This window comes from Taudactylus pleione, unplaced genomic scaffold (assembly GCF_031769625.1).
Source record: "Taudactylus pleione unplaced genomic scaffold, aTauple2 ptg000451l, whole genome shotgun sequence".
NCBI classification, from domain to species: Eukaryota; Metazoa; Chordata; class Amphibia; order Anura; family Myobatrachidae; genus Taudactylus; species Taudactylus pleione.
In genome coordinates this window covers 7781234-7803406 of record NW_028284853.1, presented here as the reverse complement: position 1 = coordinate 7803406, position 22173 = coordinate 7781234, and the positions used below count along the sequence as shown (strand labels likewise).

At 50.0% G+C, this 22173-nt stretch overlaps 1 protein-coding gene across 1 annotated transcript; it reads right to left on the bottom strand.

Annotated features, from left to right (window-relative positions):
* Positions 1-1068, bottom strand: NHLRC4 (NHL repeat containing 4). The gene has a single exon (XM_088448103.1). The coding sequence runs from the start codon at positions 1066-1068 to the stop codon at positions 1-3; it is 1068 nt and encodes a 355-aa protein (XP_088304229.1).
* Between the last annotated feature and the right edge of the window lie 21105 nt (positions 1069-22173).

The window sequence follows — 22173 nt, the reverse complement described above, 5'->3', positions numbered from 1 at the left end:
TTAGGACATTGCCGTCTGAGATGGAGCTTCTCCCGATCTGCGGGGGCTGGTGGGATTATAATATGGTTTTGCACGGTACTTGTATACCTTAACACAGTTTTGACCGGAGTCTGCCACATACAAAAGCCCAAAAGGGGAGCACGTGATCCCTTCTGGATTACAGAGGCCCTTGGAGACAATGCAAATGGGAGACCCACTGGGTGGGAAAAGGGTGACGTTTCTTTTCTGGGCATCCACCACTAGGATATTCCCTTCGGCATCAGCGCATATTCCCGCTGGATTACCAAACATGTGCCGGTATTTCTCAGAGAGGGAGCCAGACAGCTTTAAGTTACTGGTAAATAACTTGACATCCCCGCACTCCTCACTCACTGCAAAGCCGCCCTCTGGTGTAGCGCAGATATACTGCGGCCCTAGGAGTCCTGAGACTTTTTTAACTCCGTGGACACGATAGGCTCGGTCCACATGGAAAGTCTGCACTGAACCAGCAGTGTACTCTGCAACTAGGAGACGTCCAGAGGAGTCCACAGCAATACCTCTCGGAGATTTGAAAATGCCGCCCACCTTAATCCAAGGTGGCTGCAAGTTTTGATTGTAAATACGGACTATGCCCTCGGTGATATCAGTGACAGCTACAGTGCCGAAACGAGTCATAGCAACACAGTCTGGAAGGAAGAGATCGCCATCACAACAATAAAGGGTTTGGCTCGGTCTTCCTTGACTATTCAGTAAGTGGACATTAGGCCCATTATCTCCACATACGTAAAGAGAGCCATCGGAACACCACTGAATGGAACTGGAACCTCCTGTCCCAGGCACTGATATGTTTTGAGTGAGCTCATCCTGGCGGAACAAGAGAAGATTACCCACATCTTCTAGTTCTCTGCAAACCTGTGTGGTCTTCTGGGAGAGTTCTTGTACATGAGAAGGTTTTAGGAGGCCCAGCCCTAGCTGGGAAGAAAGGAGGGGGACAGCTTTTTGTAGAGTGTTTTGGGAGGTGACCTGCAGGCTCCTCACTGTGCGGACAAGGTCTTCCTTTTGTCGAGAAAACTCAAGAGAGTTGTCCATCTTACTGAAAAAGACTCAGAATTAGACAGCAGATTTTACCTTGAATCAGATACTATTTAAACAGAGAGGGCACATCACATCTTCACCCTGCTCTATTTTGTCATTGCTAGTAAAGAACAGCTATCATGGCAACATAACAGTTGCTGTTGCCTTAGTAAGATATTAGTATTGGTCTCCCTTTGTAAGTTGATGAAATTCCTCACTAACCTCGTTGCTGTGTGTCATGGCACCAAGAATTGTCCCTTCAACCTTCTGAGTGCTCTGTTAGTAAGGATGGCCATCGAATGGTTCACTATCGATGATTTTCAGTGTCATTGGTGCTTTAGACTGATGGCAGGAAATCATTGATGGAAAACAATTGATGGTTTGACCCGTTGATGGGCATCACCAGTGGCGGGCCAATTGCAGAAGGAGGCTAAGCTATGTGACACAGGTAAAAAATATTGCCTTGTCACCATCAGACCTCTGCTATATATGGTGGGGAAACATCGGACCAACTGCCATCGATGGCAAAGCATTGATGGATGATCTCCATCCCTACTCTGTTATCAACACATCTGGACATGGACTAGTTGTTTTAATACACTTTTTGTATATAAGTATGCATACTGTTTAACATGAAAAAGGTAGATTATTTTTTTTTTTAAATCATATTTCTGGGGGGTATTATCGGTATATCAGATACCCATTCTGCTGTTCTAACACTTAACACTTTAAGACTAGGGAGGCTGAAGAACTATGACTGGTACTAAACCAGCATGTAAACTTTCTCTTCTGTATGCAGAAAGTGCGGGTTTATAGAAGTGGAGATGTTGCCCATAGCAACCAATCAGAATCTAGCTATTATCTTCTAATAGCTGCTAGATAAATGATAAGTAGAATCTGATTGGTTGCTATGGGCAACACCTCCACTTCTATAGACACACAATTTTGTAAATATTGTTTGTCCATTTTGTCAAAAAAATTGACAAACAATTGAAGGCTACAGGTGGGTACACTCCTAACAGATATATCTGCAGATGACGGTCATTCATACACACTGAACGGCCATCATCTGCGTGTCCTGGTGGCCGGGGGGCGTATCACGCCCCCTCCTCACGGCTGCCGCCTGCCGATGGACAGATATGTCTGCAGAAATATCTGTCCATTGGCTGTGCAGCACAGCCAATGCAATATGTCGGTGATCGCCGACGTTCACCGACATATCGCGGGTACACACTGCCCGACGGGCAGCAGATACATTGGCCGATCATTGCCCAATGTATCTGTCAGTGTGTACCCAGCTTAAGGCTTAAGCTGCATACACACACAACGATTTTTTGACCGATAATCGTTAAACAATATCGTTTAACGATAATCGTTTGAAAAAATCGTTCACTTTCTGAGTCAAATGATGAACGTTTATCGTTCATGCACGTTCACGTTTGTAGTTTGTAGTTTGTAGTTCAGTCAGACTTGTCAACTGAACGATTTCCATTAAGGGAATATGCAAAAATCGTTTGTAGTTCATAAAAATCGTTCATTACACTTTAAAAAATCTGACAGATAATCTGACAGATAATTGTTCATGAAAATCGTTCATAAAAATCGTTGGTAACAAAATCGTTGTGTGTGTATGCAGCTTTAATAATTACCCGTTAAACTTAATTGCCAATGTGAGCCTTTATTTCTCCACCAAAGGGACTTGATTTTATACATTCTGGCTTATAGATTCAAATTGGCACATTTTGTATGGGAGAACACATTTTAGTGCAATTCTACCAGTGTTTTAAAAAAGGAAACATACGATAGTTATGTTTAAAAACATCTCCATAATGTCTACTGTATTATTAATTTAAAACCTAAATGTCCATAGAAAAATCGAAAAAATAATAATAAATGGGGTGGGCATAAATGGTAATAAGTTAAACGTTTTATGTTGTTAAAAGTGGAGCATGCATGCACTGACTAGATATACAACAATGTGCATTTCAGCAAAATGAAATGTCCGCCTATTCTATGGTTAGGAAATATGCTCTAGAAGAGTCTCCTCCAAAAACCGAAAGTGGATACTGTAAGGATCAGCATAGCTCCCTTCTAAGTAACAAATCCCAAACAGCAAGGATAATAAATATACACCACTACTGCCACCATTTCTATAAATTAAAAATAAAAAAAATGTACTACCTACAATAATTTCACATGTTACCTGTGAATCTTCTTAAATCTAGCACCCGTTTGTACTTTAAATAGTGAGATAAATTGTCATGTCAATTCAATACTCACAGTTGAATCTTATTTAAAATTCCCCGTTTAAAGTCCCAGTTGGGTTTCTATCTTCTGTGAGTTATTAAAATCCTACCTCCACACTTCCCTGGATATAATGTTGTTAGAGACCAAGATTAAGCCACACATATTAAACACACCACTAAATAAACAAGATTTACTATCAGCTCCTCAGGTAATTAGTGTTTGTTCTTTCACAATCCAATACAGAGGTACTGAACAATACTGATTAACTGGACGCCTTCTATTAACTCTTAAGTGATGAATCATAGCTTGATCTAAACACTCTTTTTAAGACAGGAGCTTAAAATATAGAAGTTGCAAAACTTCCAATAAAGATCCATTTAAATTAAAAGACAAGTTGTTTATGTAGCCAAATTCTTGATGGCATTCCCAAAAGAAAACTCTTTGGGAGCTTATCAGAACTATACTCTTTCTTGTGACTGTCCCCCATACTTACCTACTCTCCCAGGACTGCCAGGAGCCTCCCGAAAATCGTGTGCCACTCTGGCACCCGCAAGAGTAGACAAGCCCTCCAGAATGGCAGCAGACCCCCCCGGGTGCCCACCACGATAGTGGGCGGTCCGGGGGTGCAATGATGCGATCCGCTATGAATCGTGTCATCGTAGTTCCTGCCCCCGCTTTATAATGCCATTAACGCATTATAAAGCAGGGGGCGGGGCCACGATGCTGCGATAGCGTCAGCACAACGCCGCTCCGTCTATTGAAACCGCAACCACCCTACCTACTGCACCGACCTGGCAGCCCCCCCCGGTAAGTATGCTGTCCACCAAGTCCGCTGCCTGGGTGTCATCCTTGACTACTCTCTCCTTCACCGGCTCATATCGAATAAAATAAAGTCAGCGGTACCGGACTGAGCCAGGATGGAGCAGAGGATGTGGGACTGAGCAGAGAAGGCCGGCATATCAGAGACATGATTTCTGGACACTGCCTGTACAGGACAAGTAACCTTTCCGGACTGTCCGGCGCAATCCCTAATTGCAGGTAACACTACTCTCCACTCTTCCTGTGATTGCTTGCCTTTCCTCAACGCTAATTACCTACTCCCACTCAGAATTCTCCTGTGCTACTACCCCTCCTCTGGAACTCACTCCATATCCAATCAGGTTGTCTACCAGCCTGCAGCGTTCATATGTGCCCTGAAAACACACCAGTTTATTAAACGCTACTAGCCCTCCTCACGCTGGCATATAACTATGACGGGTTTAGCGTGGAAGGTTAGAGACATATTTTTCACAATCCATATTTTTATTGCGTATGTAATAAATATTTTTCACGTAAATTCGCAACGTTAAAATTATTTTCACGCAAATTTACCATTTTGCTCAGAGATAGGCTTCATTAAGAGCCAATCCCAGTGAAGATCTGGAAGCAGTGTGATAGCTTAGGCTTCCTGGTCCTCTGTGCACACTACAAATGCGTGTCCGTAAGCCAACGCATGCGTCAACGGGGTCCAATGGAGAGGGATACAGAGTATTCTTCAACTTAAAAATGTGTAATATATTAGCTATAGGCCACTATAGGCATTCTAGAGCTTGATAAATCCGATTGCATAGCATCCCCCACAGAAACTTATGGGGGCTGCATCTGCGGTCATAAATGGAGGGACCGCGGCAGAGATCGGAGATATCTGCTGCTATACCTCCATGGCTTATCTGGGGATTCTTAATATATGAGGGTACCGTTTTCAGGGGATATCCTGCAAATTTTGATTGATAAATATGCCCCTTAATCCTCACAGTGCCACGACCATCATTGTAGCTGCATGGCTTGGGTTCCTGGGCACAATAACGTTCTGTCTTCACGATCTTAACATATTCACGTGCTAGAGAGCTTGGATGTTATAGACATTGAAAGTTTTTCTTCAAGAGCTCTGGTTAAGTTTTGATTGTAGTGAGTATTTATGCTGGGGGAACCTAACAACTCCCACAAGTGTTATTTTTAAAATTAAATGGTGGTGGCAGTGTGAGGCATGGTTAAAGAGGGATATTAATCATTTTCAAACAAACCAGGTGGCTTTGTTCTGACTATGACTAATTATGAAGCTAAATAAATGAGGAGACAGCTGTTTCTGTATGATAAAGGCTCTTTTTTTTTGCACTGGGGCAATCTACCAAAGGCTGGGTGCAGGAGATATCAGATATCTCCTGAATTCATCTAGGTAATGCAGAATATTGAAGCTAGGCTTTCCAGACCCTGATAGCTATCTTCAGATGGTGTTAGTAGCAGTACCGTGTTTCCCCGATAATAATACACTGTTGTGACCGGACGCCTTTCACCTAGGCCGTCCCTGGTAATGGGTTAGCGCTTTTGGACTCCCACTCACCGTCAGTGACCGCCTGTCACTGACTCCGCCCACTGCGCCATGGGCGTGTAATGATGCTGCCACCACCAAACTCTACCATCAGCGTTTGGAACCGCTTTTTAGGTACCCTCAGGCTCCTGCCTAGGCACCTGGAACCACTTCTGCTGCGTATGCATTTGACTAACTGCGGACACACCTCCTGTTTGGTGTCGGCTGTATCCTCCTGATCCCACGCAATGGACCAGGTCTGCATGGTAGCTTGGCAGAGGGCTTGAACTTGGAGACACGGAGCTCTTTCCCAGAACAGCAGGAGAACGGAATAGCGTTTTGGCGCAATTCTGTTGGTCGCAGGATTGAGTCAATTGAAGTAAAGGCAAACGGTGTTTATTTGCTCAATGTCTTAAAGAAGACCTTCCCTTCCGTCTGAAGGGGAATATCACACAGAAATCAAACAGCATTTCTCCACAAAGGATTTTCAAAGATGTACCACATACAGGAATCTTATCAGCAGCTCTTCTCCTCAAAGAAGTTACAGTGTTGTACACAAACAGAGGCACACAGGCCCTGTATATATAGTCAGAACACACTATAGCATGGTGACATCCACCCACAGTTGGTCTTGTAACCCAATCAGACCATCTATCCCAAAAGTAATTACAACTCACATTCCACAGGAACTGGTCATTTACTTTCATCCTTTGATACATTTATCACATAGTGACAAAATATCTATGTAGGATGACCAGCAATAGTATTCGCTTTGGTCTTCCTGCAATAATCATGAAAAAACAAACACTTCTCTCCCCCAGAAGTTTTACCCTCTTCACACCACACAGAAACCTTCCAGCCAGGTCTAATCTGGAATACACTTCAAAGAAAGCTTTGCTACACAATGGTCTGACCACTGTCATAGGTCAGGACAATTAACATATCACTTCCTATGTCAGGAGGTGAGAATGTCTCATAACCATTTGACTTAAATGTTACAGCCTTCTAAAACAAAACAACTTATACATTCCTTATAAGTGCATTTTCTCTACAAAATATACATTTAAACCATATAGTGCACAGCCTATTAAATATACGTTGCTTCATGCACTAATGCATTGCAGATCAGCTGCAGTGCATTACAGCAATACATATATACTTTAATACAGTTTATTATAAACCATGTGCAGTGTGCTTTTACACTGTCCTTTTAAAAATGGTGCAATGGTATGAGGGTTAATCCCCTCAATGCCTTGGCAGCCATTTTAATAACGTGTGGTCGGCCTCTGGCCACACTTCTCCCCCCCCCCTCAAGCGGGCCACCAGAGGGCCATGTCCCAACGATTTGGCTCCTGGTTCCGCAGTCTCTTGGGGGGTTCAGGGAAGCTACCTGGGGGGCTTCGGCTCCGGCCTAGACAGTTCATCCATATTGCAGTTGGCCTTTCCTTGTCGGTGCACAATGTCCAAATAGTAACACTGAAGTCCAAGGCTCCACCACAACAGTCTGTCAGTTTCCCTTTTGGGGGGCCGGTCGCACACATAGTGCTGAAGGGGGTCCAATGCCCAAACAATTGCCAACCACTGTGTTCCAATTGTGGCATACCCCACCTCCCACCATAGCAGTATCCTGCTCAAACAAGCCAAAGGGTGCTCCTGCCCATATGGCTCCTCCTAGCTCTGTACTGCTCCCAGTCCGTGCAATGACGCATTAGTTCGTACCACAATGTCCTGGTCCTGAAATTGCGCCGTCTGCACTGGAGCTGGTATCAGAGCCTCCTTCAATGACTGGAATGCCAACTCACAAGAGGGTATCCAGTCCACTGACTTGAGAAGTCCCTCCCTGGTCAACTCTGTAAGGGGTGTCACTACAGCACTAAAGTCAGGGACAACTCGTCTGTAGGGCCCTACAGTTTCTAAGGTCAGTACCTGTCTTGGGGTTGTGGGCCGGAGACAGTTTCTGGTTGCCTCCACCACCACTGGTCTGGGCCTACCACTGTCTCCCCCCACTCTATACCCTGGGCACTGCACCTCTGTCATCTTCACAGGGCATCTGTCTGCGCTACCTGTCAGACCTGCCCTACCATCCTCCTCCAACGACCTATGACTAGGGGAACCTACCCTGTCACCTAGGCCTTTTCTCACCACCTCGTCCGCTACCTGTTCCGTAGTGATGGCGGACAGATCACCAGCCTCTGAGCTCTGTGTGGAGTCCACCACGGGTAGGCTGTGTGTCTTCCCTGATCTACTTGACACAAGCAGGGGACCTTGATTCCTAACTGGCCTATCCCCTTCTACCTTTCTGGCTACCCTGTACCTTAACCCTTCCCGCCAGGTCACACTCACTGCCGCTATCCCTGAAAAGCCGCTCCCAGCTTGGCACGATATGCTTTTCAGATATGGGTCAGCAAGCTGAGCTTCCCTGAACTCCTGTCTGGGGCCTTTACTTCCTTCTAAGTAGGGTCATTCTACAGGGGGATATGGTTTGGGATCGCTAGGGTCAGTTTGGTTGAGGTCAGTCAAAGGGAAGTCAGCGTGGTCACTCATACTCACCGCCGGAGTTGGCAAACCACTAGGGACAGGAGCATCACTGGGCACCCTCACAGGATGCAACGAGCCGGAACCAACATCCTCTGCGTTGCTGGGGGACGTAGGCATACCAGAGGCAAAAGGCATGCTGGGTAGATGTGCTGATCTAGCCGCTGTAATCTTTTCCTCTGGGCTGGTTGATGCTGTGGTAGGCTGTGCTGGCAGTTGTCTAGCCGCTGTGGTCTTTTCCTCTGAGCTGGGCTGTTCTGGTGCAGTTGATGTAGACTCTGATCCGGAAACTTGACTCCGGGAGATGGCGTCAGCAAATGTGGTAACGATTCCACCACCAAGGTCATTCCCCAGGACCACATCGGTTGGAAGGCCATCCATGATGGCAACATCCCTCAACTCTGGGCCAGCTCCCCAGTCCAGGTAGACTCTCGCCACAGGTACCTCTCGCTCCTTTCCACCTGCCACGGTCACTTTGGCAGTGCGACCTGGCAGTACTGTAGCAGGATCAATAAGGTAGGGGCTCACAACAGTGATTGAGGCCCCAGAGTCTCTTAATCCTTGTCCCTGCAGGGGACCCACTTGGACCATCTGCAGGTGCTGCCACATATTTTGGGGTGGCCCCATAGCCATGCAGGTGACTCTCTCCGTAGAGTCCACCTGATCCTCCCCACACTCCATTGGACTGACTGGAGTAGGAACAATCTCTTTGGGCTCACCTCCCCGGGTCAGGCAAGCAAGCCGGGCTCCAGCACTTGGATATGGGGCACGAGTCTGGGGTGCTTGGGGTGTGGGACAGTTCATCCTCAGATGTCCGATTTTCCCACAGTCATAACACCTTGTCCAGTCAGGGCCCCGGTGGTCTCTGATGATTTGCAGGGACAGGGCAGGGCGGTTGCTGGCCAAGAGCACCCGGGTTGGAGGATGCCCGCTGTGGGGGGTGATGAGCAGAAGAGGGGTGTTCCCCTGGTTGTACAGTCCATTGGGGTCGGCTGCTAGTCGGGCGCTTCTGCCCTTGTGGCCGAATTGCCACATATTTGTCCGCTAACTGGGCCGCCATCTTCAAGCTTGGTGGCTCCCGGTCTAGCACCCACTCCTTCACCTCTGGGGCGCACCTGCGGTAGAACTGCTCTTGGCATAGCAGATCAATCAGTGTGTCCCAGGTAGGGGCACCAGATCCCTTCACCCACTTCACCATGTACTGTCTCAGTTGGGTGACGAACAGCTCATGGGTGCTGGCAGGGTTCTTGGGCAAGTCCCGGAACTTTTTCCTGTAGGACTCAGGAGTGACAAAGTATCGCTGTAGGAGGGCCCTTACGACTTCGTCATAGTCACCGCAGTCCTCGGTGGCCACTCCTCGAAAGGCCTCCAGGGCCTCTCCGTGCAGTGTGGGCACCAGGTGTCTGACACACTCCTGCTTGGGTAAATCGTGTAGTTTATAAGTCCTTTCAAATACTTGCAAATGTCCATCAATGTCCCCATTGCTGTCTGCAAACTTGGCAAACTGTATACGATCTGATCCCGGTACAGCAGTCTGCAACGGTTCTTGGGGTACCACGGCCCATGGTGCCCGCTCGTCATGCCACATCCGAATGATTAGCAGACGCTCCTGCTCCGTTGCCTTTTCTCCCAATTCCGCTAGCCGCTCCGCTAGGGAATCCATTCTGTCCCCCCGGGGACGTTGGGGTCCCTGCCATGCTGGGGAATGCTGAGAAACATAACTGCTGTGAGAGGGGGCGGGACTTGTTGCTCTCACCACGTTCTGAGGGGCGTCCATTGTTACGCTGGCCGCACTTTCCACCTCCGTCTGATGCAACTCCATTCCGCTGTTATCAGTCATCCTGCGCGTTCTCCTGAACTGCAGTTACTCCTCTCCTGAGTAACTCGGCTTCTCTCGTCGGGTGACCGAAAAGCCGCCTGGGATTATCCCACCGCTATGCCACCAGATGTGAACGGACGCCTTTCGCCTAGGCCGTCCCTGGTCATGGGTTAGCGCTTTTGGACTCCCACTCACCGTCAGTGACCGCCTGTCACTGACTCCGCCCACTGCGCCATGGGCGTGTAACGATGCTGCCACCACCAAACTCTACCATCGGCATTTGGAACCGCTTTTTAGGTACCCTCAGGCTCCTGCCTAGGCACCTGGAACCACTTCTGCTGCGTATGTGTTTGACTAACTGCGGACACACCTCCTGTTTGGTGTCGGCTGTATCCTCCTAATCCCTCGCAATGGACCAGGTCTGCACGGTAGCTTGGCAGAGGGCTTGAACTTGGAGACACGGAGCTCTTTCCCAGAACAGCAGGAGAACGGAATAGCGTTTTGGCGCAATTCTGTTGGTCGCAGGATTGAGTCAATTGAAGTAAAGGCAAATGGTGTTTATTTGCTCAATGTCTTAAAGAAGACCTTCCCTTCCGTCTGAAGGGGAATATCACAGAAATCAAACAGCATTTCTCCACAAAGGATTTTCAAAGATGTACCACATACAGGAATCTTATCAGCAGCTCTTCTCCTCAAAGAAGTTACAGGGTTGTACACAAACAGAGGCACACAGGCCCTGTATATATAGTCAGAACACACTATAGCATGGTGACATCCACCCACAGTTGGTCTTGTAACCCAATCAGACCATCTATCCCAAAAGTAATTACAACTCACATTCCACAGGAACTGGTCATTTACTTTCATCCTTTGATACATTTATCACATAGTGACAAAATATCTATGTAGGATGACCAGCAATAGTATTCGCTTTGGTCTTCCTGCAATAATCATGAAAAAACAAACACTTCTCTCCCCCAGAAGTTTTACCCTCTTCACACCACACAGAAACCTTCCAGCCAGGTCTAATCTGGAATACACTTCAAAGAAAGCTTTGCTACACAATGGTCTGACCACTGTCATAGGTCAGGACAATTAACATATCACTTCCTATGTCAGGAGGTGAGAATGTCTCATAACCATTTGACTTAAATGTTACAGCCTTCTAAAACAAAACAACTTATACATTCCTTATAAGTGCATTTTCTCTACAAAACATACATTTAAACCATATAGTGCACAGCCTATTAAATATACGTTGCTTCATGCACTAATGCATTGCAGATCAGCTGCAGTGCATTACAGCAATACATATATACTTTAATACAGTTTATTATAAACCATGTGCAGTGTGCTTTTACACTGTCCTTTTAAAAATGGTGCAATGGTATGAGGGTTAATGCCCTCAATGCCTTGGCAGCCATTTTAATAACGTGTGGTCGGCCTCTGGCCACACTTCTCCCCCCCCCTCAATCGGGCCACCAGAGGGCCATGTCCCAACGATTTGGCTCCTGGTTCCGCAGTCTCTTGGGGGGTTCAGGGAAGCTACCTGGGGGGCTTCGGCTCCGGCCTAGACAGTTCATCCATATTGCAGTGGGCCTTTCCTTGTCGGTGCACAATGTCCAAATAGTAACACTGAAGTCCAAGGCTCCACCACAACAGTCTGTCAGTTTCCCTTTTGGGGGGCCGGTCGCACACATAGTGCCGAAGGGGGTCCAATGCCCAAACAATTGCCAACCACTGTGTTCCAATTGTGGCATACCCCACCTCCCACCATAGCAGTATCCTGCTCAAACAAGCCAAAGGGTGCTCCTGCCCATATGGCTCCTCCTAGCTCTGTACTGCTCCCAGTCCGTGCAATGACGCATTAGTTCGTACCACAATGTCCTGGTCCTGAAATTGCGCCGTCTGCACTGGAGCTGGTATCAGAGCCTCCTTCAATGACTGGAATGCCAACTCACAAGAGGGTATCCAGTCCACTGACTTGAGAAGTCCCTCCCTGGTCAACTCTGTAAGGGGTGTCACTACAGCACTAAAGTCAGGGACAACTCGTCTGTAGGGCCCTACAGTTTCTAAGGTCAGTACCTGTCTTGGGGTTGTGGGCCGGAGACAGTTTCTGGTTGCCTCCACCACCACTGGTCTGGGCCTACCACTGTCTCCCCCCACTCTATACCCTGGGCACTGCACCTCTGTCATCTTCACAGGGCATCTGTCTGCGCTACCTGTCAGACCTGCCCTACCATCCTCCTCCAACGACCTATGACTAGGGGAACCTACCCTGTCACCTAGGCCTTTTCTCACCACCTCGTCCGCTACCTGTTCCGTAGTGATGGCGGACAGATCACCAGCCTCTGAGCTCTGTGTGGAGTCCACCACGGGTAGGCTGTGTGTCTTCCCTGATCTACTTGACACAAGCAGGGGACCTTGCTTCCTAACTGGCCTATCCCCTTCTACCTTCCTGGCTACCCTGTACCTTAACCCTTCCCGCCAGGTCACACTCACTGCCGCTATCCCTGAAAAGCCGCTCCCAGCTTGGCACGATATGCTTTTCAGATATGGGTCAGCAAGCTGAGCTTCTCTGAACTCCTGTCTGGGGCCTTTACTTCCTTCTAAGTAGGGTCATTCTACAGGGGGATATGGTTTGGGATCGCTAGGGTCAGTTTGGTTGAGGTCAGTCAAAGGGAAGTCAGCGTGGTCACTCATACTCACCGCCGGAGTTGGCAAACCACTAGGGACAGGAGCATCACTGGGCACCCTCACAGGATGCAACGAGCCGGAACCAACATCCTCTGCGTTGCTGGGGGACGTAGGCATACCAGAGGCAAAAGGCATGCTGGGTAGATGTGCTGATCTAGCCGCTGTAATCTTTTCCTCTGGGCTGGTTGATGCTGTGGTAGGCTGTGCTGGCAGTTGTCTAGCCGCTGTGGTCTTTTCCTCTGAGCTGGGCTGTTCTGGTGCAGTTGATGTAGACTCTGATCCGGAAACTTGACTCCGGGAGATGGCGTCAGCAAATGTGGTAACGATTCCACCACCAAGGTCATTCCCCAGGACCACATCGGTTGGAAGGCCATCCATGATGGCAACATCCCTCAACTCTGGGCCAGCTCCCCAGTCCAGGTAGACTCTCGCCACAGGTACCTCTCGCTCCTTTCCACCTGCCACGGTCACTTTGGCAGTGCGACCTGGCAGTACTGTAGCAGGATCAATAAGGTAGGGGCTCACAACAGTGATTGAGGCCCCAGAGTCTCTTAATCCTTGTCCCTGCAGGGGACCCACTTGGACCATCTGCAGGTGCTGCCACATATTTTGGGGTGGCCCCATAGCCATGCAGGTGACTCTCTCCGTAGAGTCCACCTGATCCTCCCCACACTCCATTGGACTGACTGGAGTAGGAACAATCTCTTTGGGCTCACCTCCCCGGGTCAGGCAAGCAAGCCGGGCTCCAGCACTTGGATATGGGGCACGAGTCTGGGGTGCTTGGGGTGTGGGACAGTTCATCCTCAGATGTCCGATTTTCCCACAGTCATAACACCTTGTCCAGTCAGGGCCCCGGTGGTCTCTGATGATTTGCAGGGACAGGGCAGGGCGGTTGCTGGCCAAGAGCACCCGGGTTGGAGGATGCCCGCTGTGGGGGGTGATGAGCAGAAGAGGGGTGTTCCCCTGGTTGTACAGTCCATTGGGGTCGGCTGCTAGTCGGGCGCTTCTGCCCTTGTGGCCGAATTGCCACATATTTGTCCGCTAACTGGGCCGCCATCTTCAAGCTTGGTGGCTCCCGGTCTAGCACCCACTCCTTCACCTCTGGGGCGCACCTGCGGTAGAACTGCTCTTGGCATAGCAGATCAATCAGTGTGTCCCAGGTAGGGGCACCAGATCCCTTCACCCACTTCACCACGTACTGTCTCAGTTGGGTGACGAACAGCTCATGGGTGCTGGCAGGGTTCTTGGGCAAGTCCTGGAACTTTTTCCTGTAGGACTCAGGAGTGACAAAGTATCGCTGTAGGAGGGCCCTTACGACTTCGTCATAGTCACCGCAGTCCTCGGTGGCCACTCCTCGAAAGGCCTCCAGGGCCTCTCCGTGCAGTGTGGGCACCAGGTGTCTGACACACTCCTGCTTGGGTAAATCGTGTAGTTTATAAGTCCTTTCAAATACTTGCAAATGTCCATCAATGTCCCCATTGCTGTCTGCAAACTTGGCAAACTGTATACGATCTGATCCCGGTACAGCAGTCTGCAACGGTTCTTGGGGTACCACGGCCCATGGTGCCCGCTCGTCATGCCACATCCGAATGATTAGCAGACGCTCCTGCTCCGTTGCCTTTTCTCCCAATTCCGCTAGCCGCTCCGCTAGGGAATCCATTCTGTCCCCCCGGGGACGTTGGGGTCCCTGCCATGCTGGGGAATGCTGAGAAACATAACTGCTGTGAGAGGGGGCGGGACTTGTTGCTCTCACCACGTTCTGAGGGGCGTCCATTGTTACGCTGGCCGCACTTTCCACCTCCGTCTGATGCAACTCCATTCCGCTGTTATCAGTCATCCTGCGCGTTCTCCTGAACTGCAGTTACTCCTCTCCTGAGTAACTCGGCTTCTCTCGTCGGGTGACCGAAAAGCCGCCTGGGATTATCCCACCGCTATGCCACCAGATGTGAACGGACGCCTTTCGCCTAGGCCGTCCCTGGTCATGGGTTAGCGCTTTTGGACTCCCACTCACCGTCAGTGACCGCCTGTCACTGACTCCGCCCACTGCGCCATGGGCGTGTAACGATGCTGCCACCACCAAACTCTACCATCGGCATTTGGAACCGCTTTTTAGGTACCCTCAGGCTCCTGCCTAGGCACCTGGAACCACTTCTGCTGCGTATGTGTTTGACTAACTGCGGACACACCTCCTGTTTGGTGTCGGCTGTATCCTCCTAATCCCTCGCAATGGACCAGGTCTGCACGGTAGCTTGGCAGAGGGCTTGAACTTGGAGACACGGAGCTCTTTCCCAGAACAGCAGGAGAACGGAATAGCGTTTTGGTGCAATTCTGTTGGTCGCAGGATTGAGTCAATTGAAGTAAAGGCAAATGGTGTTTATTTGCTCAATGTCTTAAAGAAGACCTTCCCTTCCGTCTGAAGGGGAATATCACACAGAAATCAAACAGCATTTCTCCACAAAGGATTTTCAAAGATGTACCACATACAGGAATCTTATCAGCAGCTCTTCTCCTCAAAGAAGTTACAGGGTTGTACACAAACAGAGGCACACAGGCCCTGTATATATAGTCAGAACACACTATAGCATGGTGACATCCACCCACAGTTGGTCTTGTAACCCAATCAGACCATCTATCCCAAAAGTAATTACAACTCACATTCCACAGGAACTGGTCATTTACTTTCATCCTTTGATACATTTATCACATAGTGACAAAATATCTATGTAGGATGACCAGCAATAGTATTCGCTTTGGTCTTCCTGCAATAATCATGAAAAAACAAACACTTCTCTCCCCCAGAAGTTTTACCCTCTTCACACCACACAGAAACCTTCCAGCCAGGTCTAATCTGGAATACACTTCAAAGAAAGCTTTGCTACACAATGGTCTGACCACTGTCATAGGTCAGGACAATTAACATATCACTTCCTATGTCAGGAGGTGAGAATGTCTCATAACCATTTGACTTAAATGTTACAGCCTTCTAAAACAAAACAACTTATACATTCCTTATAAGTGCATTTTCTCTACAAAATATACATTTAAACCATATAGTGCACAGCCTATTAAATATACATTGCTTCATGCACTAATGCATTGCAGATCAGCTGCAGTGCATTACAGCAATACATATATACTTTAATACAGTTTATTATAAACCATGTGCAGTGTGCTTTTACACTGTCCTTTTAAAAATGGTGCAATGGTATGAGGGTTAATGCCCTCAATGCCTTGGCAGCCATTTTAATAACGTGTGGTCGGCCTCTGGCCACACTTCTCCCCCCCCCCTCAAGCGGGCCACCAGAGGGCCATGTCCCAACGATTTGGCTCCTGGTTCCGCAGTCTCTTGGGGGGTTCAGGGAAGCTACCTGGGGGGCTTCGGCTCCGGCCTAGACAGTTCATCCATATTGCAGTGGGCCTTTCCTTGTCGGTGCACAATGTCCAAATAGTAACACTGAAGTCCAAGGCTCCACCACAACAGTCTGTCAGTTTCCCTTTTGGGGGGCCGGTCGCACACATAGTGCCGAAGGGGGTCCAATGCCCAAACAATTGCCAACCACTGTGTTCCAATTGTGGCATACCCCACCTCCCACCATAGCAGTATCCTGCTCAAACAAGCCAAAGGGTGCTCCTGCCCATATGGCTCCTCCTAGCTCTGTACTGCTCCCAGTCCGTGCAATGACGCATTAGTTCGTACCACAATGTCCTGGTCCTGAAATTGCGCCGTCTGCACTGGAGCTGGTATCAGAGCCTCCTTCAATGACTGGAATGCCAACTCACAAGAGGGTATCCAGTCCACTGACTTGAGAAGTCCCTCCCTGGTCAACTCTGTAAGGGGTGTCACTACAGACTAAAGTCAGGGACAACTCGTCTGTAGGGCCCTACAGTTTCTAAGGTCAGTACCTGTCTTGGGGTTGTGGGCCGGAGACAGTTTCTGGTTGCCTCCACCACCACTGGTCTGGGCCTACCACTGTCTCCCCCCACTCTATACCCTGGGCACTGCACCTCTGTCATCTTCACAGGGCATCTGTCTGCGCTACCTGTCAGACCTGCCCTACCATCCTCCTCCAACGACCTATGACTAGGGGAACCTACCCTGTCACCTAGGCCTTTTCTCACCACCTCGTCCGCTACCTGTTCCGTAGTGATGGCAGACAGATCACCAGCCTCTGAGCTCTGTGTGGAGTCCACCACGGGTAGGCTGTGTGTCTTCCCTGATCTACTTGACACAAGCAGGGGACCTTGCTTCCTAACTGGCCTATCCCCTTCTACCTTCCTGGCTACCCTGTACCTTAACCCTTCCCGCCAGGTAACACTCACTGCCGCTATCCCTGAAAAGCCGCTCCCAGCTTGGCACGATATGCTTTTCAGATATGGGTCAGCAAGCTGAGCTTCCCTGAACTCCTGTCTGGGGCCTTTACTTCCTTCTAAGTAGGGTCATTCTACAGGGGGATATGGTTTGGGATCGCTAGGGTCAGTTTGGTTGAGGTCAGTCAAAGGGAGGTCAGCGTGGTCACTCATACTCACCGCCGGAGTTGGCAAACCACTAGGGACAGGAGCATCACTGGGCACCCTCACAGGATGCAACGAGCCGGAACCAACATCCTCTGCGTTGCTGGGGGACGTAGGCATACCAGAGGCAAAAGGCATGCTGGGTAGATGTGCTGATCTAGCCGCTGTAATCTTTTCCTCTGGGCTGGTTGATGCTGTGGTAGGCTGTGCTGGCAGTTGTCTAGCCGCTGTGGTCTTTTCCTCTGAGCTGGGCTGTTCTGGTGCAGTTGATGTAGACTCTGATCCGGAAACTTGACCCCGGGAGATGGCGTCAGCAAATGTGGTAACGATTCCACCACCAAGGTCATTCCCCAGGACCACATCGGTTGGAAGGCCATCCATGATGGCAACATCCCTCAACTCTGGGCCAGCTCCCCAGTCCAGGTAGACTCTCGCCACAGGTACCTCTCGCTCCTTTCCACCTGCCACGGTCACTTTGGCAGTGCGACCTGGCAGTACTGTAGCAGGATCAATAAGGTAGGGGCTCACAACAGTGATTGAGGCCCCAGAGTCTCTTAATCCTTGTCCCTGCAGGGGACCCACTTGGACCATCTGCAGGTGCTGCCACATATTTTGGGGTGGCCCCATAGCCATGCAGGTGACTCTCTCCGTAGAGTCCACCTGATCCTCCCCACACTCCATTGGACTGACTGGAGTAGGAACAATCTCTTTGGGCTCACCTCCCCGGGTCAGGCAAGCAAGCCGGGCTCCAGCACTTGGATATGGGGCACGAGTCTGGGGTGCTTGGGGTGTGGGACAGTTCATCCTCAGATGTCCGATTTTCCCACAGTCATAACACCTTGTCCAGTCAGGGCCCCGGTGGTCTCTGATGATTTGCAGGGACAGGGCAGGGCGGTTGCTGGCCAAGAGCACCCGGGTTGGAGGATGCCCGCTGTGGGGGGTGATGAGCAGAAGAGGGGTGTTCCCCTGGTTGTACAGTCCATTGGGGTCGGCTGCTAGTCGGGCGCTTCTGCCCTTGTGGCCGAATTGCCACATATTTGTCCGCTAACTGGGCCGCCATCTTCAAGCTTGGTGGCTCCCGGTCTAGCACCCACTCCTTCACCTCTGGGGCGCACCTGCGGTAGAACTGCTCTTGGCATAGCAGATCAATCAGTGTGTCCCAGGTAGGGGCACCAGATCCCTTCACCCACTTCACCACGTACTGTCTCAGTTGGGTGACGAACAGCTCATGGGTGCTGGCAGGGTTCTTGGGCAAGTCCCGGAACTTTTTCCTGTAGGACTCAGGAGTGACAAAGTATCGCTGTAGGAGGGCCCTTACGACTTCGTCATAGTCACCGCAGTCCTCGGTGGCCACTCCTCGAAAGGCCTCCAGGGCCTCTCCGTGCAGTGTGGGCACCAGGTGTCTGACACACTCCTGCTTGGGTAAATCGTGTAGTTTATAAGTCCTTTCAAATACTTGCAAATGTCCATCAATGTCCCCATTGCTGTCTGCAAACTTGGCAAACTGTATACGATCTGATCCCGGTACAGCAGTCTGCAACGGTTCTTGGGGTACCACGGCCCATGGTGCCCGCTCATCATGCCACATCCGAATGATTAGCAGACGCTCCTGCTCCGTTGCCTTTTCTCCCAATTCCGCTAGCCGCTCCGCTAGGGAATCCATTCTGTCCCCCCGGGGACGTTGGGGTCCCTGCCATGCTGGGGAATGCTGAGAAACATAACTGCTGTGAGAGGGGGCGGGACTTGTTGCTCTCACCACGTTCTGAGGGGCGTCCATTGTTACGCTGGCCGCACTTTCCACCTCCGTCTGATGCAACTCCATTCCGCTGTTATCAGTCATCCTGCGCGTTTTCCTGAACTGCAGTTACTCCTCTCCTGAGTAACTCGGCTTCTCTCGTCGGGTGACCGAAAAGCCGCCTGGGATTATCCCACCGCTATGCCACCAGATGTGAACGGACGCCTTTCGCCTAGGCCATCCCTGGTCACGGGTTAGCGCTTTTGGACTCCCACTCACCGTCAGTGACCGCCTGTCACTGACTCCGCCCACTGCGCCATGGGCGTGTAACGATGCTGCCACCACCAAACTCTACCATCGGCATTTGGAACCGCTTTTCAGGTACCCTCAGGCTCCTGCCTAGGCACCTGGAACCACTTCTGCTGCGTATGTGTTTGACTAACTGCGGACACACCTCCTGTTTGGTGTCGGCTGTATCCTCCTAATCCCTCGCAATGGACCAGGTCTGCACGGTAGCTTGGCAGAGGGCTTGAACTTGGAGACACGGAGCTCTTTCCCAGAACAGCAGGAGAACGGAATAGCGTTTTGGCGCAATTCTGTTGGTCGCAGGATTGAGTCAATTGAAGTAAAGGCAAATGGTGTTTATTTGCTCAATGTCTTAAAGAAGACCTTCCCTTCCGTCTGAAGGGGAATATCACACAGAAATCAAACAGCATTTCTCCACAAAGGATTTTCAAAGATGTACCACATACAGGAATCTTATCAGCAGCTCTTCTCCTCAAAGAAGTTACAGGGTTGTACACAAACAGAGGCACACAGGCCCTGTATATATAGTCAGAACACACTATAGCATGGTGACATCCACCCACAGTTGGTCTTGTAACCCAATCAGACCATCTATCCCAAAAGTAATTACAACTCACATTCCACAGGAACTGGTCATTTACTTTCATCCTTTGATACATTTATCACATAGTGACAAAATATCTATGTAGGATGACCAGCAATAGTATTCGCTTTGGTCTTCCTGCAATAATCATGAAAAAACAAACACTTCTCTCCCCCAGAAGTTTTACCCTCTTCACACCACACAGAAACCTTCCAGCCAGGTCTAATCTGGAATACACTTCAAAGAAAGCTTTGCTACACAATGGTCTGACCACTGTCATAGGTCAGGACAATTAACATATCACTTCCTATGTCAGGAGGTGAGAATGTCTCATAACCATTTGACTTAAATGTTACAGCCATCTAAAACAAAACAACTTATACATTCCTTATAAGTACATTTTCTCTACATAATATACATTTAAACCATATAGTGCACAGCCTATTAAATATACGTTGCTTCATGCACTAATGCATTAATCCCCTCAATGCCTTGGCAGCCATTTTAATAACGTGTGGTCGGCCTCTGGCCACACTTCTCCCCCCCCCTCAAGCGGGCCACCAGAGGGCCATGTCCCAACGATTTGGCTCCTGGTCCCGCAGTCTCTTGGGGGGTTCAGGGAAGCTACCTGGGGGGCTTCGGCTCCGGCCTAGATAGTTCATCCATATTGCAGTGGGCCTTTCCTTGTCGGTGCACAATGTCCAAATAGTAACACTGAAGTCCAAGGCTCCACCACAACAGTCTGTCACTTTCCCTTTTGGGGGGCCGGTCGCACACATAGTGCCGAAGGGGGTCCAATGCCCAAACAATTGCCAACCACTGTGTTCCAATTGTGGCATACCCCACCTCCCACCATAGCAGTATCCTGCTCAAACAAGCCAAAGGGTGCTCCTGCCCATATGGCTCCTCCTAGCTCTGTACTGCTCCCAGTCCGTGCAATGACGCATTAGTTCGTACCACAATGTCCTGGTCCTGAAATTGCGCCGTCTGCACTGGAGCTGGTATCAGAGCCTCCTTCAATGACTGGAATGCCAACTCACAAGAGGGTATCCAGTCCACTGACTTGAGAAGTCCCTCCCTGGTCAACTCTGTAAGGGGTGTCACTACAGCACTAAAGTCAGGGACAACTCGTCTGTAGGGCCCTACAGTTTCTAAGGTCAGTACCTGTCTTGGGGTTGTGGGCCGGAGACAGTTTCTGGTTGCCTCCACCACCACTGGTCTGGGCCTACCACTGTCTCCCCCCACTCTATACCCTGGGCACTGCACCTCTGTCATCTCCACAGGGCATCTGTCTGCGCTACCTGTCAGACCTGCCCTACCATCCTCCTCCAACGACCTATGACTAGGGGAACCTACCCTGTCACCTAGGCCTTTTCTCACCACCTCGTCCGCTACCTGTTCCGTAGTGATGGCGGACAGATCACCAGCCTCTGAGCTCTGTGTGGAGTCCACCACGGGTAGGCTGTGTGTCTTCCCCGATCTACTTGACACAAGCAGGGGACCTTGCTTCCTAACTGGCCTATCCCCTTCTACCTTCCTGGCCACCCTGTACCTTAACCCTTCCCGCCAGGTCACACTCACTGCCGCTATCCCTGAAAAGCCGCTCCCAGCTTGGCACGATATGCTTTTCAGATATGGGTCAGCAAGCTGAGCTTCCCTGAACTCCTGTCTGGGGCCTTTACTTCCTTCTAAGTAGGGTCATTCTACAGGGGGATATGGTTTGGGATCGCTAGGGTCAGTTTGGTTGAGGTCAGTCAAAGGGAAGTCAGCGTGGTCACTCATACTCACCGCCGGAGTTGGCAAACCACTAGGGACAGGAGCATCACTGGGCACCCTCACAGGATGCAACGAGCCGGAACCAACATCCTCTGCGTTGATGGGGGTCGTAGGCATACCAGAGGCAAAAGGCATGCTGGGTAGATGTGCTGATCTAGCCGCTGTAATCTTTTCCTCTGGGCTGGTTGATGCTGTGGTAGGCTGTGCTGGCAGTTGTCTAGCCGCTGTGGTCTTTTCCTCTGAGCTGGGCTGTTCTGGTGCAGTTGATGTAGACTCTGATCCGGAAACTTGACTCCGGGAGATGGCGTCAGCAAATGTGGTAACGATTCCACCACCAAGGTCATTCCCCAGGACCACATCGGTTGGAAGGCCATCCATGACGGCAACATCCCTCAACTCTGGGCCAGCTCCCCAGTCCAGGTAGACTCTCGCCACAGGTACCTCTCGCTCCTTTCCACCTGCCACGGTCACTTTGGCAGTGCGACCTGGCAGTACTGTAGCAGGATCAATAAGGTAGGGGCTCACAACAGTGATTGAGGCCCCAGAGTCTCTTAATCCTTGTC